Genomic DNA, 26,497 nt, shown 5'->3' with positions numbered 1-26,497 from the left:
CAATCCAGAGCGGCACAAAGCGTTTATGCACATCCCGTGCGCAGAATGATGCACTTGAAGCAACACAGAGTCACGGTGCACTGCGCACCGCATAGAGAAGTTCAAAGCACAAAGGAAAGAGATATTGATGTGTAGTTTATTAAATCGGTGCAATAGTTTGAGCCTTTTTCTTTTAACGGTTTTAAATCTCAGTTATTGTGTGCTCTTGGAGAGAGTTTCATCATCCTGACTGTCGTAACCGAACGCGACACACAGTTTGAATGCTGAATGGAGGATGACAGACAGCCACAGCGGAGAGAAGAGTTTACGTGAACTTGAATTTAATGACTTAAATATTCATCGGTACCTCACATTGAACTATAAACAATTACACCAAATAATATACGCACAATATCTGATTTGGATCGGTCTCATCTGACCGATACGATCCCGTAGAAAATGCCAGTATCGGAGCCGATACCGATACTTGAGTATCGGATCGATGCATCCCTATTAAATACTACAGTTAATTATATAAAATATTAGGCTATTAATTGAATAGTAATATTTAATAAACAACAACAGCCATCATACAAGTTGCTAGGCAGCTCAGTCAAAAGTACAAAGCCAAAGACTGCCCAGTAGATTTACCCCAAACAAATTGTTTAACCACTATAGAGACATCAGAACCAGCGGCAAATCCCTGAAGATCTGGCCGAGGTGAGGCGCTCTCGGTGGGTTCATGAGTGCTGAACGGCTGTTGATGCCCTGGAACTCGCATCTCTGAAAACAGACGTTAGACGTTATCTTTATTAAAAAAACACATGTTTGTTTGAAGTCTAAACAAGTACATTCTCGCCTAAAAAAAACTCTTAAAACTACAGTCATTGACACAAAAAAAGTAGTAGTTATAAAATAGTGGATTTGGGCATCCGCCATGAGACTCGTTTTGAGAAATACTGCAAGCGGAGTGATACAAACGGTGAAACGGTTGGAGTTCTGTTGTCACTAGAATATCGCACTGCTGGAAAGGCCAATCAGATTCCAGGACCATAAATACAGTATATATACGTATACACACACGCACAACACAGTTCTTTCTGGTCCTCGAATCCAACTCAAAACACAGAAGTGACATTACAATAGAAGTCTGGTGACAAAAAAAAAAAATTCTAGCCAATGGCAATTCTATTGCCAAGGTGTGCGTAGAGGGTTGTTCATGTACATTAACTAATGTTAACTAATTGTAAATGTTACCATATTAAGGGCATGGACCCTCTTGAAATTGCTCAGTTTATTCCTTTTATTTCTCATGATGGGTGATGGTTGATGAGCAGCTGACTTCAGTGGAGTGTAGTTTGATAGTATCGCTAGCGGTGTTTGAAGATGCCCACCCTGCCTTTTAACTGAGAGGCTATACAGTACATACTGTTCCCTTTAGTGAGCTAATCCGGCTGGCTTTGTCTGCCTCCCTGGGTTTTAAAACATTTTGGAGTCTGCCTTTGCTTACACACACATATATACGCAGACACACTCTCTGACTGCTCGCAGCACTTAGCCTGGATGTCAGCAGAATACACCACAGCGCTTGTCACCCAGGGCAACGGGCCATATAATCAGCCGTTGTCTCAGCTGGCTGCGGGCAGCGCAAACTTTATTGTTGTCTGGCCTGTAATAAAATATTTGTTTGTTAAAGTGGTCTTTGTCGCAGTGTATAGCTGCACGTGGGGCCAAGTACATTTTCCATGCTTCAGTTTGGGGACCAATTCTCACTATTAACTAACTATTAACTACAAATTTAGCCTCAAACTCCCAATTTTCTGCTTATTAATTGTCAGTAAGGTAGTTGTTAAGTTTAGGTATGGGGTAGGATTAAGGTATCGAAAATATGGTCATTCAGAATAAGGCATTAATATGCATTATTAATGCCTTTTTTTTTTTTTTTCAGGAACGGTTCAATTTTGAGTTTTATTATTTTGCTTTCATAACATGCCTTTATTTCAGACTGGTGGAAAGAAAACATCCAAAATACATATTTAAGTGTTTATTTTATTAGATTTATGTTTTTGCTTCTGTGGATTTAAATGACAATGCCTTATCTTTTAAGACAGTTTTATCAAAATTAGGTTTTGTACACTTCAGTAGCCACTTACATAAACTAAACTTTACAGTTTTATTCATATAATCTGAAGGTTTTTACCGAGGGGTTTGTTTGTATATAATTTACCTGATTTTGATTTTATTCCTAAAAGTATGGTTCTAGTGAATTTTTCTAGCTGTTGACATTATTTTCTGATTTCTATAATGATAAAAAAGAGAGATAAAAAAATCACCATTTTAAAGTGCTCCTGTTATGCCATTTCGAATATTGCCTTTCCTGCAGTGTGTAATGTAGCTGTATGTGAATGTAAACAATTTGCATAGTTGTGAAGCCAAAAGTGTATAATAAATAGTTAATGTCTCCCAAAAGAAAGAATTGACTCTGAACAGCCTGAACGAGTCGTTAGTAATTCGAATCCCACTTCTGTGATGGCTACACGTCACTATGGCTCAAGATGGCGCCAATGATGGCAGCTATTGTGCGTTGCTCTTCAGTGTTTGTACTGTTTTTGTTTGTTTTTCCTGTTTTTGTTTTTCAAATAAGATCAGTTTTACCAGGGATGACCTGCTGAACATTCGGCAGAACACACCACAAAATCTTTTACCGGATTTGGATTTTTCGGATGTTTTGCTGGACATTGTAGTTGGCGGAGCCGTAGCTCTGGTCAAACGCTACAGGAGGCGCAGGCGGGGTCAAGCGAGCCGGAGCGCTCGTGAAGCTTCGTCAGCACGGATTTAGAACAGCGTTGCCTAGCATCCATCTGGCGAATCTCCGCTCTCTACCCAACAAAATGGACGAACTCCTTCTGCTCTCCCGGACAAACAAGGATTTTTCTAACTCTGCTGCTCTGTGTTTCACGGAAACCTGGCTGAAACAGCGCGATTCATCTGCCTAATTACCAGCTGATCAGAGCAGATCGGGACGCAGAATCAATGGGGAAATCGTGCGGCGGGACGTGCTTTTACATCAATGAGAGGTGGTGTACAGATGTAACTGTGTTAAAGAAGATGTGCTGTTCAGATCTAGAAACGCTCTTCATTAACTGCAAGCCGTTCTAATCGCCGCGGGAGTTCTGCTCGTTCATTCTCGTGAGTGTCTACATTCCACCGCAAGCGCACGTGAGCACAGCTTTACAGAAACTCGCTGATCTGATCACAGAGAGTGAACAACAACACCCGGACTCTGTTTTAATCATTCTCAGGGACTTTAATAAAGCAAATCTCTCCCGCGAACTGCCAAAATACATACAGCACATCACATGTCCCACCAGAGACAGTAATATATTGGATCACTGTTACACAACAATAAAGGACGCATATCACTCGGTTCCACGAGCAGCTTTAGGACTCTCTGATCACTGTTTGGTTCATCTTATTCCGACCTACAGGCAGAAACTTAAGTCTGCAAAGCCTGTATTAAGATATGTTAAAAGATGGACTAATGAAACAGAGCGGGATCTACAAGCCTGTTTCTCTCTCACTGATTGGACTGTTTTTGAAGCTGCTGCCATCGATCTGGACGAGCTCACAGAGACTGTAACATCTTATATCAGTTTCTATGAGGATATGTGCATTCCTAACAGGACTCATTTAACCTACAACAATGACAAACCATTGTTCACTGCAAAACTCCGTCAGGCCAAAGAAGATGCTTACAGAAAGGGGGATAAAGTCTTGTACAAACAGGCCAAATACACACTGGAAAAGGAGATCAGAGTGGCAAAGAGGAATTATTCTGACAAGCTCAGGAAAAAATTATCTTCCAGTGATCCTGCTTCAGTGTGGATAGGAATGAAGGATATCGCCAGTTACAAGTCACCATCCCCCAGTACTGTGGAGAATCAACACCTGGCAGACGACTTGAACGAGTTCTATTGTTGTTTTGAAAGATCACCCCACACCCGCCCTGAACACCTCTCCACACAACCATTCACACCTCCAGCAACCCCTCTCTCCCCCACACCTACGATTCAAATCAGCGAAGAAGATGTGTGCCAGGTCTTCAGAAAGAACAAAAGAAGAAAAGCACCAGGCCCAGACGGTGTGTCAACAGCCTGCCTAAAAACTTGTGCTGAGCAGCTGGCCCCCATCTTCACACAGATCTTCAACAGATCACTGGAGCTGTGTGAAGTCCCCCTCATGCTTCAAATGCTCCACCATCATCCCCGTCCCAAAGAAACCCAAAATTACTGGACTTAATGACTACAGACCTGTGGCCCTAACGTCTGTAGCCATGAAATCATTTGAAAGACTGGTGTTGGCTTATCTGAAGGACATCACTGGACCCTTGCTGGACCCCCTGCAGTTTGCCTGCAGAGCAAACAGGTCTGTGGATGATGCAGTCAACATGGGACTGCACTTCACCCTGCAGCATCTGGACAGACCAAGGACTTATGTGAGGATCCTGTTTGTGGACTTCAGCTCCGCTTTTAACACCATCACGGAAACCCTTCAAAATAAACTAACCCAGCTCTCCATCCCCACCTCCGTCTGCCAGTGGATCAACAGCTTCCTGACATACAGAAAGGAGCTAGTAAAGCTTGGTAAATTCACATCCAGCACTCGTACCATCAGCACTGGAGCTCCTCAGGGCTGCGTTCTCTCCCCACTGCTCTTCTCCCTCTACACCAACGACTGCACATCTAAAGACCCCTCTGTCAAGCTCCTGAAGTTTGCAGACGACACCACACTGATCGGCCTGGCCTCATCCAGGACGGTGACAAGTCTGCTTACAGACAGGAGGTTAAGGAGCTGGCTGTTTGGTGCAGTCTTAACAACCTGGAGCTTAACACGCTCAAAACTGTGCAGATGATAGTGGACTTTAGGAGAAACCCCCCTGCTTTCCCCCCACTCACCATCATGAACAGCACTGTGACTGCAGTGGAGTCATTCAGATTCCTGGGCACCACCATCTCTCAGGACCTGAAGTGGGATATTCACATTGACTCCATTGTCAGGAAGGCCCAGAAGAGGTTGTACTTTCTTCGCCAGCTGAGGAAGTTCAACCTGCCACAGGAGCTGCTGAAACAGTTCTACTCCGCCATCAGTGAATCCATCCTCTGCACTTCAGTAACTGTCTGGTTCAGCTCAGCTACCAAATCTGACCCCAGAAGACATGGAGGGTATTCCGGACTGCTGAGCGAATCATTGGTACAACCCTCCCCAGTCTCCAAGAACTGTACTTATCCAGAGTGAGCAAAAGGTCTGGTAAAATCACTCTGGGCCCCTCACATCCAGCACACTCCCTCTTTGAACTGTTACCGTCTGGTCGACGCTACAGAGGTCTGTGCACCAGAACGACCAGACACAGGGACAGTTTCTTCCCTCAGGCAATCCATCTCATGAACACTCAACAATAAACATGGAACACACAACTATAATACACTATCCATTCACCACACTCACTAATTTTATTTTTATTTTCTCATTTCTAATTTGCACATACTTGACCTGTACGTACATACATAGTTGTCTATATTATATATTGTGTTTTTGCTGCTTTGTACATTTGCCTTTTGGTTAATTGTTGTTATTCTTTTATTATCTGTGTCCTGTCCTGTTGCTGTCTTTCTGTTGCATTTTGGAGCTTCTGTCACTATAACAAAATCCTTGTATGTGTAAACATACTTGGCCAATAAAGCTCATTCTGATTCTATGTAACACATTTGCATAATGCCTGCGCTTCCGTCCACAAACACTATAGCTTATTCATGTCGAGAAGATGCTCTATCCTATGCTGTGGAAGTAAATTCTTTTTATTTTCACTTCTGAAAGATGAGTAATTTTTTTTTTTTTTTTGGACCAGCTGGCTCCAATGAATCACAACCTGCAAGTATGATAAATAATAAATGTTTATATTTTCTATTGAGCATTCAAAATCCGAAACTATGGCAATGGGCATAAAGTTTCAGACATGCACTGTACATGGTAGACCAGTCACAACAGACTGGGCAGTCTGATCAATCCGAACAGAGTAGGCTCACGGAAAGGAGGGGTTTATAGAGAATGAATCTTAGAACTGCTTCGAACAAATCGTTTGAGAATCTCTGGAAAATGAGATGATTTTAAATGCATATTTTGAGAAAACAAAAGTGTTTTTTGCCCTTGAATGCATGTAAACCTTTTGTAAGACACTCCCACAGCAATATTAGAAACCTTAAAAATGGCATAATAGGGACACTTTAAAAACCTTTAACACTGTCAACAAAATTAAATAATAATTTTGAAAGTAGCTTTATCCAGTGTTCAGATTGTTGTATGCAAATGAGTGCATATTTAATTAGATAATGCCTCATTTCCATAATTAAACAACTTTTCAGAAAACTTGCAATGCAAAACAATTGCTCTGTGATTAATTAACTCGGGAAAGTGTGGTCATATGTTACATTTTTGCCCCGGCTGTCTACATTAAACCGGATACCTTTTGAAAACAGTGTTTCATTTTGAAACACTCTTTCCTGTCAACACACTAGCGTTTTCAAATGTTTTCCAGAAATTTAACAGTTTTCACCTTACTGCGCCTGCGTAAAACCTCACTGAGATGATACAGATGGAACAGACATAGTAAAGTTCTCACACTGTTCTTCAACTGCCCTCATGTTTTGCTGCAGGATAGCACTTGCGAATGTTGAAAATTTTCTGTCATCTTTGAAGGACTGCGATATGAAGATTGTACAAAGTACCGTATTTTTAGCAACAGTGTGAAACTGAATACCACATAATAGGCACAATACAGGTATAAACATAGATAACGGTCAGTACAATATGTCTCAGGACTAAATGTGCGTCATTGTTTTTACAATTCACACTACAATGCAAAAACGGTGTTTTCAAATGTATCCACTTTGGAGAACTTTTTGGAAAGCTTTGTTTTTAGTGACAACAATGCAGGCTTAGTGTGAACGGAAGGCCAAAATGGAGAGAAAAAGACTCATTTTCAAATGAAAACGTATTCGTGTGGAGTGGACAAGGCCTCACGTGTAGCATCTTGCCTTAAACAGTCTTCTAAACTTTTGCCTGTTATTTGTTAAGCCAAGACACATGACTTAAACGTGTGCATAATTTACTATTACGGGCTTCATCAGCTGTCTGTGTTTAAGGCACGCGCGCAGCACAAGATTGATGTTCCCTCTGTGGTTTTTCCCCAAGACATTATTAGGCAGTATAGGTCGCTCCGTTTTAGGAGTCTGACTGGTTTCCTTCCTCTGTTATTTTTTTTCGCTGATGATATTTGTCCTTGCCCAATACATGCTGACGAACATGTCTTCTTTCATTTCCTGTGAACTTTTTTTTTTTTTTTTTTGCATAGTCACATTTTTCCATTGAAAAGTGCTGATATGCCACGCTCAAAAACAAACCTAGCATCTGAACACATGATCTGCTGATGTTTCTCCCAGGATGCTTTTGAAACGGCAGCCAGAGCTGAGGGTGGCCTCTCATTGGATGGGGGCAATGCCGCTGACGCAAAAGAGTTGGAGGACGAAGTCGGGAGAAGCAAATACCACCACAGTGTCTGTGTACTCAAGCCTATCCGCTCCACCAGCAAGTATGTACTAAAGTTACTGGTCAATGTGCCTTTCATTCCAGTAAGCAAGGGTAACACTGTGTCCATTTCCAGATGTCTACATGCTTTTGAAGTCATTCTCTCAAATGTCAATGGCTCAGTAGACCTGAAATGCTAACAGAAGCATTTTCTGAAACAATTGGAGACAAACTGAACTATTTGAATAGATAACAGTGTCAGCTGATAAGTGTTTATTAATAACAGCCTTAAAGGAACTGTTCACTAAAAAAATGAATATTTGCTGAAAATGTAGTTGGATTTAGCTTTTAGCTTTTATCACTTGCTCAAGAATGGATCCTCTGCAGTGAATGGGTGCCGTCAGAATGAGAGTCCAAACACCTGATTAAAAACATCACAATAAACCACAAGTCACCCACACCACTCCAGTCCATCAGTTAATGCATTGTGAAGTGATAACCTGCATGTTTGTAAGAAAAGAATCTATACTTAAGGCTTTTTTAACTTCAAGCCTTTGCTTCAAGCTGAAATAAAAAGAGTCCTCTATCCATAATGATGATGAAGACGAATGAAAGTCTTATGGGTGTGGAATGACATGAGGTGAGTAAATGATGAAAGAATTTTGGATTCAGACACCAAAATAAGATAAAACAGGAGACAAGAACATGCATGCGGTATACACTAAGTCTGGATACTGATACCAATTTCAGATTCGATTTGATTTCAATTCACAAGCTTGCAGTTTTTACAATTATTAGATGGGAGGCATGCTATAAATAATGCATCAATTGAAAACAGCCTAGACTAAAATACAGATTCATTCAAATGAGTCGGTCAAACTGACAAATAACTTTTGTCAACCCAGCCCTAGTACAAACATCTTTGTTGAATTTTAACAAACGCCACATTTCGGTAAAATTCCAACCCTATAAAAATGTCACAGTGCAGTGATTTAAGCTCAAATGACACAGTTTTACGAGACATACGCTGTGTCCCTGAGAAAGGCACATGGGACTCAGTCTGGGTGGCCCTAATAAAATAAACCAAATAGCACTGAATTAAAATACTGCAGCTTAGAGACTAATCCACATCTCTTGTCTCTTCTCCTGTCCTGTTTTCATTGTGTCGTCACAGGTATCAACATCCAGTCGACAACGCTGGCCTCTTCTCCTTTATGACATTTAACTGGTTGACCTCACTGGTGGTGTTGGCCCATAAGAAGGGTCAGCTGTTTCTGGAGGATATATGGGCCGTCTCGCAGTTTGACAGTTGTGAGGCCAACCGTCGCCGGTCAGTACTGATATATGACTTCTTATCACAGATCAAGCACTCATCCAACTAACATATATGTAATTCAGGCCTGGCAGATGCAACTTTCTCATACAAAACTATGGTGATACCATAAATATTATACTGAATGATTGATGAACCATGGTAGTTTCATAGTACTCCAAAGTACTTAAAAGAATACCATTGCACTTGCATGGCTCATGTCCAAATCAAGTGGGGTTACAGTGGAACTTCTTGGACCTGGAGCCAGGTCTGATTTAATTGGTAGATGCATTGCATGTTAACAAAACATCATTTCCGCAGGCTGGCCGGGCTGTGGGAGGAAGAAATCAGGTCACGAGGGGACGAGGCGTCTCTTCGTCGTGTGGTCTGGCATTTTTGCCGCACACGTCTGCTGCTGTCCATCCTCTGCCTTATGGTTACTCAACTCGCAGGCTTCAGTGGCCCAGTAAGTAACACCATCTCAGCTCTATTGTGTCTTTCTGGTGTCTTTTCCCTCGATCTATCTCTCTCTCTCTCTCGCTCTTGCTCTCTCTGTGTATTATTAGCTTTATAGACCCACCTATCAAATCCTGCCCCCCTCAAATGCTCAGGTGAGTGTTCAGATGGGGAATGAACGGTGTGTTACATTGTCACTGGGCCTCAGAAGTGATCTGCATTACCTCTGTGGTGTTTCCAGTGTGGCTCCTAAAACCATTTTATCAATTAATTTAACCATTAGTGCTATTTATAAAGTGCCTTAATGATGACTTGTGCCAACACCAAAAGAGTATTACAGTTTGCCTGCTTTTTTTTGCCAAATAGTCTGACTCCATTATCAAAAATAGGGGGAATTTTATTCATTTAGATGTTATTTGAAGTATGTCTTATCTGTGCCACTAACGGCACCAAATGGAATCGCAAGCCATTTGAGCTGCCCAATTTTGTTGGATGTAAATATATAAACTCAAACATAGTGCATAAGGGTCAGGCAACTTTTTTCAGAAGTGTTGGTTCCAGAAGTATTTTTTCCATTAAATTTTCCTATAGGGATTTAAAAAAAGTCTTTGTTAAAGCGAACCAAAACAACAAGCCATGAGGTGAATCACAACATTGCAAACTTTAAGTGAAGCAAAACAATATTTGAAAATTATACAAAACTGTGTATTAGTGGGGGAAGGAACTACAATCCCATGAAGCATTGCAAAAAATAATTATAGCACAATTCATTTTATCTAAAGAAACAATATATGGTAAGTTTTTATATTTTATATATATATCATAGCGAGACCATTTCATTTGTTATTTGTGGTGCCTATTTGGAGTGGCCAATCTCTGCAAGATCTTTTGTTGTGATTTACTCACCGCCACTCTCTGATTGGAGGGATTTTTGCACAGCATTATGGGTAATGTAGTTTTCCCACCAGCAATCCCAATTTTAAACCGTATTCTCTCAAGGTGAAATAATACAAACTGATGGTTTCAACAAAAACATTTACCATCGATTAACAACCTTGTAGCTCACAGTAGGACTGTCCTTAAAGGTTTAGAAGTTGTCGACAAAAATCAATTCCCCTCTGGAGAAAATGAATGGAGTTTTTACTTCCGCAACCTGATTGCTCACTATTGCCGGGAGTTTGGGGCAGGAATCGGTTCTGTTTGGTGCTGCCAGTTGTGTAGATACGACACACTTTATTTTAAAGCATGTCTGTCAGTTATGGCCAAATGTTATTAATCATAAACATCCTGTAGTTTTAATAAAGCTAAAGATAAATGAGTCGAAACTTAGTCATCATTTTCAGTTCTGAGAGTTTCAGTTCCAAAAACAGAAACAAATTTATTACACCTGTCCAAAAAAACTGCTGCTCTATGATTGTGCAAGTTTCTGTTTGTTTCTTGCTTTCCAGGTCCCAGGTGTTTTATATCTGTGGTGTTATTATTGGGTAGATAATAAGGAAAGTATTCTGTTCTTATGGTCCACTATGAAATGCTAGATTTGGGGTACAACTTAAGTTTAGAGGCATTGCATGTAGCACAAGCATAGTCTAAAGAGAAGTCTCCTTAGATCAGGAGGATAGGCTAACACTTTCTTCAAGGAGAGCTTCTGTCACTGTCCCACCATGGGCGACACAGCAAGGCTCTGTCTCCTTCAACCGATTGGAGAAAATCGGGCTTATCAAAAGATTCTGTTTAATCATCAACTGCCTTTCTCTCCCTGTTGTCTATATTTAGCAACTCCCTGTAGAACATCTCCTTGAAGAGATACCTGTCCTTGCTCTGATGACTGAGGTCGGGGGTGGTTTGTAAAGGAAGGTGGGTGTCGGGGGGAGGGTTCAGATTGGAGTTAGGGGTCAGATGTCGCTGGGTCCCCATGTGTGTGACATGTGACAGAGGCTATTCTTTAGACTCCACAGGGTGTCCGTTTAACCTGCGGGGAGAGCACACGGCAGGAAGAGCCGGTGAGGATTCCTGGGAGGTAAGGGCATGTTTCTTATGCAGGGCTGGATCAAGAGTTAATACAGTTTGCTGCCCGTTTCTCTCTCTCTCTCTCTCTCTCTTGCCTACTCTCTCCTTTCTGTTTTCCTTCTCTTATTTGATCTCTGTAATTATTCACATCTCATGTGTATTGAAATGATCCAGCAAGAAATGTCTGAAAGGTTGGGTAACTGGTTGGCAAATGATTGTGCAATGTATGTCCGATGACGGATGTGGGCAAGATTTTATGCTGATGGACAATTGATTCAGACTTCTCCAGATAAAAACCGGCGAACGGAAAAAACGGACTTGCGGGGGTTTTATATTGCCGGGGTTTTGGACTGAAACGAGTTTTGAGAGATTCATGAGCGTACAGGTCGTTTTCAGACCCGCACCTCTTGTCCTCAATATGTTGCTGGATTTTTGACCAATTTCATGGACACCTTTTTGGGCAACTGTGCGGTGTAAATGGGTCTTGTAAGATGTGCGTCATTCAGGGAGGGTGATCGCTGCCCCACTAACCTCGATTAAAAATAAATGGGACAGCTTTTAAGTGATGACAACTCGCAAATGGACTCTGAAAGACCTTATTTTGTGCAACAATGTCTTTTTGTTTTTTTTCTCTCACAACAAAGTATTGATTTGCCTGATCCATGTTTTTTTTCATGCAACGACTTTGTATATTTTTTTCCACAAACTGCTGATGTTTCAAGTTTCAAGGTTAAATATTAAAGGTTTCCTTAATAAAGTCTAGCAGCTGTGTTCAACCACATGGGTTTGCCCTTGTTCCCAGTTTATGTCTGCATATCCTTGACTGCGTATGTGCATGATATTTGAGAACGGCGTGCGTGAGTGTGTGCGCGAATGTGTGTGCTTGGATGACTTTCTTGAACTGTCGGCTGTTAAAAGTTTTCTGTTTTGTGCTTCCGCACACTCTGCTACTAATTTAATTGATATTAATTTTCAGGTGTTAAAACAAAAGTACGTCTCCATCCTGTACCCCAACCTGGTGTGACTGTAGGTAAAAAAAGAATAAAAAAAAAAAAGTCTTTGAATCCACAAACAAGGGGCACTATGTCCATGATTATGTCACATTGCTTTGTCTCCCGCACAGATGGTACTGTCGGTACTGTTTCATTGTCTCTCTTGTTCTTTTCCGAAGGCTAGAGAAAAGGGCCACATAAGGTAACAAACTATTAGAACACAGGCTGATATTATCTTTAAGTAGACGTTGCCGCTCCCTCACTGTCTCCAATGATTAGAAGCCGTGCATTTTATGATGAAGCCCCACACGTAGCATACAATGATCTGCATCCCTTTACCTTTCTCTGCCCAATGCTGTAAAGATGTTTTATGATGAGGAAGGTCATGAAGTGTAAATGTCGCAGTGCTGGTGCACGGCTATGTTTGTATCCTCAGTCACGCCTGCTGTGTCCTGTCGCCCCCTTGCTCGTCCTCCCTCTCCGCAGGCGTTTGTGGTGAGGCGGTTGCTGGAGTACACACAGATGAGCGAACCTGACCTGCCCTACGGCCTGCTGCTGGTGCTGGGCCTCTTGGCCACCGAGCTGATTCGCTCCTGGTCCCTCGCCCTCACCTGGGCGCTCAACTACCGCACTGGCACCCGTCTGCGTGGAGCCATCCTGACCATGGCCTTCCACAAGATACTGCGTCTGCGCAGCCTTCGGGAGAAGAGCATGGGAGAGGTACGGTGTTGAGATTGGGTGGGTGAGGAGTTTTGGATTAATGAATTGGACATTTAGGAAGGTTAGGAGCAGATATCCTAGGGTGTTGAATGGTGAAGAGATGAAGAGTGAAGGAAAATATCTAAAGAAGGTGATGTCCGCATATATTTTATGGTAGTCTACGGTATATCTCGCGCATCTTGCTGACGTACGTGTCGCTTTTCTCTTTAGCTGATCAATATGTGTTCGAGTGACGGGCAGCGCATGTTTGAAGCTGCTGCCATGGGCAGCCTGTTGGCCGGAGGCCCCCTGGTGGCCGTGCTGGGAATGGCATACAACTTATCCGTATTGGGGCCGACGTCTCTGCTGGGCTCTGCTGTATTCATCCTCTTCTACCCCACTATGGTGAGCTATCCGTTCAGGCTTTGTGTTGCATTTCCAATGGGAGTTCCTGTTGTAATGGCAGTGCTTTTCCTGTAGATGTTTAGCTCCAGGCTGACGGCGTACTTCAGGAGGAAGGGAGTAGCCGTGACTGACCAGCGCGTTCAAAAGATGAATGAGATTTTGAACTACATCAAGTTCATCAAGATGTATGCCTGGGTTAAGGCCTTCTCTCAAGCTGTGCGAAGTAAGTTGTTTTTTTTAGCATGTGTGTTTGGCTCAGTGTTATTTTTTTTTTAGGATTACTCATAAAGAATATATATGTATATATGTATGTATGTATGCATGTATGTATGTGTGTATATATAGTATTTATAAAGTTTTAGCTTTTAGTTTTGGCTCAGTTTTAGTTGTTTTAATACTACAATTCAACTCAAACTAAATGAAAATGAGAAATGTTGTATGGCGACTAGCTGAAATAATATTTATTTGTTATTTAAAGTAATGAAAATGTTTTTTAAGGTCTTAGGTAATGATAGTAGTCTGCTTTGGTCTATTTCTATGCAAATGTTTTGTCTTATTGCATTCCATCTAACAGGAATTAGAGATGAGGAGCGTCAGATTCTGGAGAAAACCGGATATTTTCAGAGCATTACAGTCGGCGTGGCACCTATCGTCGTGGTGATTGCCAGTGTGGCCACATTCTCCACCCACATGTTGCTAGGTTATGACCTTACCGCCGCACAGGTAGGGTCACATTGCTTGTTTGGAGGTGTAGGCATTACCACAGTATTAATGTACTCATTCACTGACTCTTTACTTCATTTCTTTTTTCCAGGCATTCACTGTCGTCACGGTTTTCAATGCCATGACCTTTGCCTTAAAGGTCACCCCATTTTCTGTCAAATCTCTATCAGAGGCATCTGTCTCCATTGATAGGTTTAAGGTGAGCTTTCTCTCCTTCTTTCTCCAGATAGTTACTTCTACCTTTGTGAAGTCTGGCAGTGTGTATTTTGCATACTGTTCTCATAGGGACCCTATTCCTGTAAATCCAGGTATTGGAGCAAGTGTTATCATTGAGGTGTGTTTGATATGGTCCAGATGGATGATCTTGGGGAAGTGACTGAATAAGATGGGAATAGGGCTGTTCTTGGTGCCATATTGAAAATTAGGACGATTCCAAGGTCCCGGGACGCATTTTTACCAAGGCCTGGAAACCATAGCGGCGTCCCTGTTCATACATCTGGACCAGACTCTCTTAGCACCTGAAACAAATTTAGCACCTGTAATTAAATGATTGTTCTTTGAGACGAGTTCCTTTTAATCTGTTTTCTCTGTTTCTTCATTTTCCTCCAGAGTTTGTTACTGATGGCCGAGGTCAAGATGATCCGTGAGCTGCCGAGGAATCCTTCAGTTGCAATAGAGATGATCGGTGCCAGTTTGGCTTGGGAGACGGGCGGTCACAGCGCCCAGCCTTCGCCCCGCGGTACTCCCTATGTAGGCCTAGGCATGAGAGGCTGTCGCAAGAAGCGCCGGCAGCGTGACGACTCAAAACATCACGGGATGCTGGAAGAGGAAACGCATGGCCAGCTGTTGAATGATGCGTCTGTAGACATGGCTTCCAGTCCTGAAGATCAAACCCTTCAAGTGCCGACCATTAGCCACCGGCTGCAGAGAACTCTTCACTGCATCGATCTCTCCATACAAAAGGTCTTTGCCTTTCTCAATGCTAATTTGGTAATGGTAGAGATAACAAAGAATAACCATGCTAATAATAATTTCTTTGTTTGAATCTTCAGGGGAAGCTGGTTGGTGTCTGTGGCAGCGTGGGAAGTGGCAAAACATCTCTCATTTCTGCCATTCTTGGCCAGGTGAGCGATTGTCTGATTTGAAGCATAAAACAGAGCACGTGTCCTTTGTCCATGCTGAAGGCTACATCAATTAGATGTGTTCAGAAATCATCTTATCTGTTTTAATGCCTGTTCTGTGTGGATCCCAGATGACTCTTTTAGAAGGGACTGTTGCTGTAAATGGAGATTTTGCATATGTGGCACAACAGGCCTGGATTCTCAATGTATCTTTCCGTGACAATATCCTGTTTGGCAAGGAAATGGAGGAAGAGAGGTGAGCACCAAATAAAAAGAAAGTGTAAAGGCCCTGATATACTCACAGCAAAGATCTTTTTCATTATTCGCTAAAGAATAAAAAGAAGTTCAAAATACTTAAGCAACGGTTTACTGTTAATGAACATCCAATGCTGTCTGTTCTCCTGAGAGCTGCGTTTAGATGAATATGTAAATATGTGCTGCACGTTTTCCTCGCGATGACAAAATAAGCACACAACAAAAATGACAGCAGTGGGAAAGCAGCAGTTAAAAAGCATCTGATCATAGTGCTGTGGATATGTTTGCACCAGCTCTGCAATTCAGCGCTCCAGTCAAGTAAAGTCACGTCTGTTCATGTAGCATTTTATACAATAGATTGCTTTAAAGCAGCTTTACAGTATTAACTCTTTCCCCGCCAGCAGTTAAAAAAAAAAAAAAAGCGTTGCTAGCCACTGGCAGCATTTTTGATAATTTTCACAAGTTAATGGCCCTCCAGAATATTTTGTTGTATGAATAGGCTAAAACAAAGAACAGAGCCTCTGCTTTTAAACAAAACACCTGATTTATTCTAGCTTCATGCCATCTATTTTTATCAAAATAGACATCTATTTATGTGGGTACGTTTCACACTATTTAGATTCAGAACGATGATCAAAACATGGATGGAATAAATCGCTTCCATCAACACATTCAAAGCTTGCACAGTTCTATACCACTTCCTGGATCAACATTTAATTTGGTAACGTTAGGCAGTTTTGATTTATATGCTGTTTAATGCTTGATGCTGCGTTATTTTACATATGCATCTGCTTGCATGTGCGATTTGCTTGTTCCTGCTTCTTCTTTGCCGTGGTTTGATCCAGGAAGTTCAATACTCTTTCAGAAGATGTGTAATAGCGCCTCCTACCGTACACTAGTGAAACACAAAAAGCCAGAAAATTCTGTCTTTGGAGGGGAAAGAGTTAAACATGAAAAACTGTCACTTTCAATTAAAATACAACTTCAAATTCAACTATAAAGCAGCTCTTCAGAACACATCCACCTATTACATAATCATCGCAGACCAACAGTAGTTCGGACGAAGGCAAGCTGGAGCAATCTTTTCTGGAAAGTTTTTGGCAAGCTGTTTCGAGCTTCCGAAAACAAACTCCAGCTGGCTGACTTTTAGCCTGATTTTGTTCAAATTATGAACAAACATTCTTCAAAATGATGAGTATCCAGAGGCCTTAATACTGGACACGTCAGTACTTTTTTGGTTTGCCAAATGGCTGCATTACATTAGTGTAATGAGTAATGTGTTTGAGCATGTGTGAAGGAGCAAGTGAAACAGGGCTGCAAGCAGATTGGTGAATGTGACTCAGCACAAAGATAAAATGAGCATACATGACCTTGAATTCTTGTGTTTTGTCATTGAATAGCCTCCAACGCTTGATATATTTATAACTGTAATGACACCTTGATATTTTAACATTAAGAGTAAGCATTTTTGGTTTTTAATGCAGGACATTCTATTCTCCTGTATTTTTTTTTTGTCTCATTCAGGTATCAGGCAATTCTGAGTGCTTGCTGCTTGAGACTAGACTTGGCCATCCTCCCTAATGCTGACCTGACTGAGGTAACACAGCCTACACACAAATCAGCAGATACTCATAAGCCTGCTATGCACTGCACGATTTGCACACACTGAACACGACATTCTGTTTCCGCATTCTGGGGTTCAAGACAGCGGTCCAAAACAGTGAATCTAATCACTAGTATACTGGCAAATGTTCACTTCAAGAACGAACACTATAGCTGGGTTTCCGTAATCCTGTTTTAATGCGCATTTTGAAGTATCGCATGAGAAACGAGTGATGGAAACTCCAAATTTCAAATAAAAAGTTTTTACGCTCGTTTGTGGTGGTTTTGACTTGTGCAAAAAAGGGTTAATGCGAATAATGGGAGATGGAAATGCATTTAGCGAATAAATTCCTCCAAGTGCATTAAAGTCATGTGACTTTGCGCTATGAGACGGGATAACTTGACTAGCAGCGGACTGATCTCGTTCCACAGCATCTGAAATGTTATGGTCGTTCTGAAATGCCTGAGCAAAGTCTGTCATCAAAGCAATGACAGCATTTATGTTTCCTCTGCTCACTCTGAGACGCAAGTCATTTTTCATATATGAAAATGATTATATTCAGTAGCTTATCCTAGTTTTCTATGTAGGCTATTTAGTGCCAGTTTACCAGGAAGTGACGATTTTGTTCTCTTTGACTCGTTGGATGGAAACGGTGCTTGTTCGCAAATGTTTTATGCGATTATTCCAATTTTGCGCACAAATTAAATTTGCAACTTTGGATGGAAACCCGGCATAAATTAGGTTTGGAAAAAAAAACGGCACAAAAGGAAAGAAAGAATGCAATCTGTATTATCGTTTCTTCTATATGAAGTATAGAGTTTATTCAGACCGCAAAAATACAGTTTCACAAGTGAAGTGATGTGCATTAACAACAACTTTGGACAAATATTATGTATTATAATGGAAAAACGTTCACCCTGTAGACGATTGAACATACAGTGTTATTCGATGACAGAAATCCTAGGGATCGCAGAAATTAGTTTTAGGTGGCAAAATCGTGCCCAAAGTTGTACAGTGTGAACAGGCCTGCAGACCTGAGCTACTACTACAATGATAATTCTTTGATCAAACAATAAATTCCCCTTAAAATGAAGGTATGTCTTTAATACATGGTGTGATTCCCTCTGTCAGATTGGAGAACGTGGTGCTAACCTGAGCGGAGGGCAGCGTCAGCGGATAAGCCTGGCTCGAGCTTTATACAGCAACAGGGATATTTACATTTTCGATGACCCTTTAAGTGCTCTGGATGCCCATGTCGGAAATCACATCTTCAACAACGCCATTAGAAAACATCTGCGTGGCAAGACCATCATCTTTGTCACTCACCAGCTCCAGGTATTATTATGTCATGCACGGTCATGTGAAAAGTACTGTATATGAAATATATATATATATACCCTGTCCTATTTCTGTTATTAGTATCTGGTGGACTGTGATGACGTGATCTTCATGCGTGACGGCAGCATCACAGAGCAGGGCAGCCATGAGGACCTGATGAATCTGAATGGAGACTACGCCGCCATATTTAACAACCTTCAGCTGGGAGAAACACCCATCATTGAGGTCAGAACCCACCCCCAGTTTCTTTTTTCTCACCCCCATGTCAGGATGAAACTCAAACATCATTGTGTTTGCTCCAGAACCAATGGGGTTTGACTATAGTTGACATGAGATTCAAGGAATAAAGACTAATTTTGAATCTATTCATCCAAACCAATCGTGTTGCTTGTGAAGACTTGGATTATACAGTTTGGATTAATTAATTTCACTCTTTTGGAGCTTGAAATTTTATAAAATGGTCTAAACATCTAAAACCTTGTTCAGAATATCTTTTTTTGTGGTCTACAAAATAAAAAAAAAGGTTTTAAGTAACACAAGGGTTTGTAAATGGGTGAATTATCCCTTAAGTTCATGTGTTTTCTAAACGGATGAAATAGGGAAGATGGTGAAACAGTTCAGAGACAGTTCACCTAAAAACTATCATCATCATTTTCCTCTTGTTGTTGCAAACCCGCATGACTTTATTGCTTCCATGAAATACAAAAGGAGAAGTTTTGAATGTCTACACAGCTCTTTTTTTTTTAACAGCACCATCGGTTCTTGCACGTCATTGCGTGTTTCTTGCATATGCACAAATGAGATTGAAGCCATGGTGGAGCTTTCAAATCTGTCGTTTTGTGTCTTCTCAGGTTCCGAATAAGAAATCTGGGAGTTCCCTGAAGAAACCATTGGAGAGCAACAAGGCAGGATCTGTCAAAAAAGAAAAATCAGCCAACCAGGGTGATGGTAAGTACGAGTATGCTAAACACAGTAAATTACACTCCCATTTAGTCGTGCTTTACCTACTGATTTAATTCACTGCTGTCTGTTTTCTTTTAGGTCAGCTGATGCAGGTGGAAGAGAGGGGGAAAGGCTCGGTGCCCTGGGAGGTGTACAAAGTGTACATCCAGGCTTTAGGAGGGTGGTCCGTCTTCCTCTTCATCCTGGCCCTCTTTGTTCTCAATGTGGGCAGCACAGCCTTCAGCAACTGGTGGCTCAGCTACTGGATCAAACAGGGCAGCGGGGTAAGAGACCATGACCAGTTCGGAGCAAAGGAAAGGCGGAAAGGCTTCAATTCCGTGAGACCAGAGTAGATGTGTTTAAATATTTCATGTGCTTCTGACCTTTTACCGTTTTTTTTCTTTTCTTTCTAGAGCTGTTACTGTTAGTGTGTCTTCACACGTTGGAAATTACAAGTCACAAATGGTCGCAAATTATATTATTTTTGGCCACAAAATTCATGCACTTAAGTATCAATTTAAAAAAAAAATCTTTATCTTGGTCTTTACTGACTAAGTGTGATACAATTGATCTTTGTGTCATATTCATCACGGTATTTCTGTATTAACAAATAAATATTGGATATTTATCCAAGTCAATATGATATAAAAATGTACAGTTACTGATTTTTTATGGAATTTAAGTATTTATAATAAATTATTTAATCTGTCCACATCATTACTTTTAAAAATAATGCCCTCAGTCTTTAATCAAAAACATAAACTTTCCAACAACAATTCTCAATATTATATTTGATCCATTCGGTACGACATCCACGGCTAACTATTGTTGCATCCTTAATATATACACAAATGTTGATTCATGATCATAATGCATGATGTCCTGCTCAACAGAACACGACGGTGCAGGTGGGGAACAGTTCAGTACTGAGTGAGAGTATGCGAGATAACCCTCTGATGCAACACTATGCTGCCATCTATACTATGTCTATGGGAATCATGCTCCTTCTCAAACTACTGAGAGGCATTGTGTTTGTTAAGGTGAGATTTTACATCATATAGGTACTTTTATAGCGATTGCAGTTTTGCGTGATGGATTTGCTGTCAGAGAATGAGGTCCATGTTTCAGCTGGTGATCTTTTGATTTTCAAGGGTACTCTGCGTGCCTCCTCGAGGCTCCATGAGGAACTTTTCCAGAAGATTCTTCGTAGTCCCATGAAATTTTTTGACACAACGCCAACGGCTCGCATCCTGAACAGATTCTCCAAAGACATGGATGAAGGTGGGACCTGATGGAGGGTTAGACTGTAGCATTATCATCAGATAGGGGTGTGAGATATTAAAGTAAAAGGATATTTTCTTGATAATTATAATTAGACTGTTTTTGTACTGGTATCTTGACTAGTATACATCTGTTGTGCACAGTTGACACAGCTTTTCATATTTCATATTTGCCTTTTTATAAAGCAATTTTTTCCAACCTCATTAGATGTATGCATCACCCTGTGTCAAACTCTTACATTTTATCAAAAATGTAATTCGAATAATAAGACACTATAGGTCAGGAATGAGACGCCACCGAGTTTTGCTATGGCTTTGTTTGAAACTATTTTTGTTGACAAAATAGCGCAAATCAGACTATAATTGTGTGTAAAATGCAACTCAACAATATTAACTTCTTGTTTCTTGAACTATTGTACAAATTCAATATTCATTCTTTCATTAAAACAACAATTATGATATTATCATAGATCGATACATATCGCACACCTCTATTATTAGGCAAACTGTCTTACCTGTCTCACGTTTCCCTGTCTTCTCTCAGTGGACACGCGTCTGCCGTTCCAGGCGGAGATGTTCATTCAGAACGTGCTTCTGGTGCTCTTCTGCCTGGGTGTGATTGGCAGCGTGTTCCCATGGTTCCTGGTGGCAGTTGGGCCGCTGGTCGTCCTCTTTACGGTGCTACACGTGGTTTCTCGAGTCTTCATTCGAGAACTCAAGCGATTAGACAACATCACACAGTCACCTTTCCTGTCCCACATTGCCTCCAGCATTCAGGGCCTGACCACAGTGCATGCTTATGGGAAAGAGGACGAATTCCTTCAAAGGTAAACACTGGGATATCATTCTGCCTCACTTTGTTGCGTTTCTCCTTAAACGATAAGTCTTCCAGTGAGCACGGTTGATGGATTTTGTCTGTGTGTTTTCTCCTAGGTATCAGGAGCTGTTGGATCAGAACCAGGCTCCCTTCTATTTGTTCAGCTGCGCCATGCGTTGGCTGGCTGTGCGTCTGGATGTGATTAGCATGGTCCTCATTAGCATCACGGCTTTGATGATCGTCCTCATGCATGGCCAGATTCCTCCTGCATACGCAGGCTTGGCCATTTCCTATGCCGTGCAGGTGAGGGGAAATTGTGTAAATGTTGTTTTTCTCTTTTAACATTTACATTTACATTTATTCATTTAGCTGACGCTTTTATCCAAAGCGACTTACAATTGCTATATATGTCAGAGGTCGCACGCCTCTGGAGCAACTAGGGGTTAAGTGTCTTGCTCAGGGACACATTGGTGTCTCACAGTGGATTCGAACCCGGGTCTCTCACTCCAAAGGCATGTGTCTTATCCACTGCGCCATCACCACCCCATTTTAAATGGATGGTTCACCAAAAAATGATCATTCTGTCATCAGTTACTGTCATTCCAAACCCTTAAGACTTTGGTTATCTTTGAAACACAAATTAAGATTAAACCTGAGAGGTTTTTGTCCCACCATTGAACTGATCCAAAAAGGTTATAAAGGCATTGTAAAAGTAATCTACATGAATCCAGCTGGCTTGTGAATAGATATGATCACTTTGTATGATGAACAGATTTAACTGGTAACACTTTACAATAAGGTCTCATTTGTTAACATTATTTAATCCATTATTAGCTAATACGAACTATGAGCAATATATTTTTTTATATATTAGTATTCACAATTGTTCATTGCTCATGTTCACATTAACTAATATTAACAGATACAAGTTTTGATTAAAAATATGTAAATGTAGAAAGAAACATAAGATTCATAAATGCTATAGAAGTATTGTTCATTGTTAGTTCATGTTAAATAATGAAGCCACATATGGAAAACATGGAAGGACCAGTGAGGTTTGTTTTAATGCGACACATACACACAAGCGTCCTAATTGTACCATATGTGTATGGATGTGTGTCGATCACATCTGTTCATCATATAAAGCAATCATGTCTTTTCACAAGACTTAGATTAAATTGCTCAATACACATGTATTTGTTTATGATGCTTTTATGACTTTTTTTTTTATCTTTTAAGTTTTGGTTACCTAGACTTTCAATGGAGGGACATAAATATCTCAGGTTTCATTAAAAATACCTTTATTTGTGTTTCAAAGATTAACCAAAGTCTGCCACTGTGTCTACACCGGACAGGAACTGCACGACGTGACAAAATACAATAGAACCCATTATAATCAGTGATGCTGTCTACTCTAGACAAATCCCGACAGTAAACCGATGCTGCATCCTATTTATGACGTACTGACACCAAGTTCAAATGACTTGCGACGGTCACTTCCAGTGTGACAGACTTTAGCTGTAGACACGGTGTTATGGGTTTGTAATGACATGACGGTGAGTTAATAATGGCAGAATTTTCATTTTTTGCAAAAACTATCCTTTCTACTTTTTTTTTTTTTTTTTTTTTTTTTTGTATAAAGGTATTTTCACTCTAAAGCTTTTGGTGTAGGCCATTTTGGTGCAAAAAAAATTTTTTTTTTTATCTCTTGAAACTTGTGAAAACAAGCTTGGGTATGGTTCATGTAACTGTTTGCAGTAGTAATAAAAGCAACACAGCCTATTTTCCAGAAGTAAACCACAACTGATGATGTCAAGTGGGACTGATGCCCTGCAGGCAGAACAGCAAATGCATTTCTCTTCACTGCTTAGAAAATCCCACATACTTTGCATCTGTGGCAGACTGATGCACATGCCATTCTGTGCATGTTATGCCTTTTGTCTGATTGGTTTTCTGCCAAAATGTGAAGTGAGAAAAAATGTTTTCCATTTTTAGCAGCTTCTCCTCCTGAGTCATTACCTAGTTACACTGGTAAGCAGGTGCCACTAGTACTCACGGCGGTATTCATGTTGATGATGCAAATACACTGTGGTTTACAGCCAAATCGTACGATGTGAAAAGAAACCTGCGGTGAAATAGGGAGGGAATCAAACTCTGGTTTGGACCAAACAAACAGTGTGAAAACAGCATTAGACTTGACTGACAAGTGTAGTATGCATATAATTCCTTCAAATGAGATTTGCATGAGATCAAATTGTCAGTTAACATTTGCTTACACAACAGAAGTTATTGTATTGTATAAAGGAAGCAGATTGTACCAGGGTTATTTAACTAAAACTATTAAAAAACATTTTTGTTACTTAAAAATTAAAATAAACATTTAACTGAAAAAAAAATTTTTTTATATATATATATATATATATATATATATATATATATATATATATATATATATAATTTTTTTTTTTTATTATTATTATTTTTTTTTTTATTTAGTCTAACTTGAAGTACTAAAATAACTTAAACAAAATAAACCTACAACTAATAAATAAGAATTAATTGTAACTATATAGACATAGCATCTTATCATCTCTTTCATCTCTCACAGCTAACAGGGTTATTCCAGTTTACTGTTCGCTTGGCCTCTGAGACCGAAGCTCGGTTCACTTCAGTAGAGAGAATCCATCATTACATCAAGGTACTAGTCCTGCATCATTTTTGACTCACAATTTCAACTTGACATTAAAAGCTTCTCTTCCAGATCTGATGTCTGTTGTCACACCTTTACAATGAATTCAGAAAGGATGCAGTTCAACCTTTGCTTAGTCACCTCTGTCTGTCTTAGTCTCTGTCTCTGGAGGCTCCTGCAAGAGTGAAAAACAAGGCTCCTCCATCTGACTGGCCCCAAGAGGGTGAGATCGTGTTTGATGGAACGGAGATGAGGTACAGAGACAACCTCCCAATGATACTGAAGAAAGTTTCCTGCACCATTCGACCTAAAGAGAAGATCGGCATTGTGGGACGAACAGGCTCAGGTCAGTCTCTTCTCGTTATGTCTTTTCTCATCAATTATGATATTTTTTATTATAATTTTGGTAATACCTACAAAGAATATCCCACAGTACAAGTTTCGACTGCACATAACCAAAAATAAATAAATTTAAGTAATAAAAATAATACAGTAATAAAAAATACAAATTAAAAGAGGGTCTGTTATTTACATTTGGCTCATTCACATACAGTGCCCTCCAAAAGTATTGGGACAGTAAGACAAAATTGCTCTGTTGGCTGTGGAGTCAAGACATTTGCAAATATGATTAAAAGATGAATATGAGACAAAACTACAGAATGTCACATTTTATTATTAGCCGTTTCAACACATACATGTTTTACCAAATAAAAAGAGCAGCACTTTTAGAGTTCATCCCACTCATTGATGTGAGCATAAGTATTGGGACAGTTGAACATAAGGCAGAGATAAAAGATTAAAAGCTATTATTTAGTTGCAGATCCCTTGAGCTCAATCACAGCAGTGAGTCTGTGACCCATAGACATCACCAGACTCTTGGTCTCATCCTTTGAAATACTTTTCCCAGCCTTTAATGCAGCCAATCCCAATTGTTGCTTGTTTTGGGGAGTTTCTGCCTTTACTCTCTTCAGCTGGTGAAATTCATATTCAATCAGATTTAAATCTGGAGATTGACTTGGACAATCTAAGACTTTCCATTTCTTTGCCCTTATAAATTCCTTGACTGAACTGGCAGGGTGTTTTGGGTCATTGTCCTGATGCAATATGAAGCACTTCCCAATGAATCTGGTGGCATTTTCTTGAATATTGGTAGGCAAGATGGTTTTGTACCCTTCCAAATTCATTCTGCTACTGTCATCATACATTAAGTCATCAGTAAAGTTGAGAGGGCCTGTTCCAGAGACAGCCATGCATGCCCATGCCATGACACCACCTCCACCATGCTTTACAGATGAGGCTGTATGCTTGGGATCATTTGAAGTTCCCTTTTTTTCTCCACATTTTTTCTTTCCCATCACTTAGATAAAGGTTCATCTTTGTCTCATCGGTCCGTAAACACAGTTCCAAAACTCTTCTGGCTCACCTTTGTGCTTTTTTGCAAACTCTAATCTTGCCTTTCTATTTCTGGTGCTGGTCAGAGGTTTGCATCTTGCTGTGTAGCATCTGTGTCAAAGTCTCCTGAGGACAGTAGATTGTCAGAGCATCACCCAGCTTTCTGGAAGTTGTTGGTGATTTTACAGACACGTCATTTTCACAGCTTTTATGATTTGTCTGTCATCAACTACTGTTGTTTTCTCAGCCGATCAGGTCGTTGTTGGTTGCTGGTGGTTTCCAAACTCTTGATTTCTCCATGCCCTTTGTTTTTGCTAGAGCTCTAATTGACTTCCTCTTTTCTTTTAGCATCCAATTGCTTGCTTTTCTCTCAAAGTCAGCTCCCTCGTCTTCATCCTGGTTTGTGTGTTTCATCATCGAATGCAAGATTCAGAATACAGAAGTAATGGATATAACTGTTACGACACATTCCCTGCTTTTAATATCTGAAGAATTAATGCAACAGGACACAGCTGATCACTTAGAAAGACCTGTGAGGCAACTGCTCCAATACTTATGCTCACATCAGATAGAGGGATGAAACTCTAAAAGTGCTGAACTTCTTAGCTGGTAAAACATCTGTGTGTTGAATCACCCAATAATAAAATCTGACATTCTGTAGTTTTGACTCATATTCATCTTTTAATCATGTTTGTAAATGTCTTGACTCCACAGCCAACTATATACTGTTTTATATATATATATATATATGTATGTATGTATATGTGTATATATATGTGTGAAAAAAATATATATTCTTTATGGTTTTAAATACCTAATAAAGTATAAAGTGCCTATGGTAATAATAAAAGTTTATCAAGACATCATTAACTTTTAAAATTAATTCTTGTGCAAGACAGATATTCA

The 26,497-nt window shown here is 40.3% G+C and overlaps 1 protein-coding gene across 5 annotated transcripts in view; it reads left to right on the top strand.

Annotated features, from left to right (window-relative positions):
• Positions 1 to 26,497, top strand: part of abcc5 (ATP-binding cassette, sub-family C (CFTR/MRP), member 5) — a 39,505-nt gene that overhangs the window by 9,017 nt on the left and 3,991 nt on the right. For 2 of the 5 annotated variants that reach the window (XM_079373603.1, XM_079373604.1), the window contains exons 3-24: positions 7,476 to 7,624; positions 8,735 to 8,890; positions 9,194 to 9,338; positions 12,814 to 13,047; positions 13,258 to 13,431; positions 13,507 to 13,654; positions 14,006 to 14,154; positions 14,246 to 14,353; positions 14,764 to 15,117; positions 15,207 to 15,278; positions 15,407 to 15,531; positions 17,055 to 17,127; positions 18,265 to 18,468; positions 18,553 to 18,696; positions 19,323 to 19,419; positions 19,513 to 19,697; positions 20,307 to 20,453; positions 20,565 to 20,694; positions 21,238 to 21,520; positions 21,627 to 21,813; positions 24,119 to 24,208; positions 24,356 to 24,545. In XM_079373603.1, coding sequence (XP_079229729.1) covers positions 7,476 to 7,624; positions 8,735 to 8,890; positions 9,194 to 9,338; positions 12,814 to 13,047; positions 13,258 to 13,431; positions 13,507 to 13,654; positions 14,006 to 14,154; positions 14,246 to 14,353; positions 14,764 to 15,117; positions 15,207 to 15,278; positions 15,407 to 15,531; positions 17,055 to 17,127; positions 18,265 to 18,468; positions 18,553 to 18,696; positions 19,323 to 19,419; positions 19,513 to 19,697; positions 20,307 to 20,453; positions 20,565 to 20,694; positions 21,238 to 21,520; positions 21,627 to 21,813; positions 24,119 to 24,208; positions 24,356 to 24,545 — 3,544 coding nt within the window. The other 3 variants (XM_079373606.1, XM_079373605.1, XM_079373607.1) reach the window with 3 other exon arrangements.

This window comes from Barbus barbus (assembly GCF_936440315.1).
Source record: "Barbus barbus genome assembly, chromosome: 23".
Classification (NCBI taxonomy): domain Eukaryota; kingdom Metazoa; phylum Chordata; class Actinopteri; order Cypriniformes; family Cyprinidae; genus Barbus; species Barbus barbus.
This window is presented reverse-complemented; position numbering and strand designations above follow the sequence as displayed.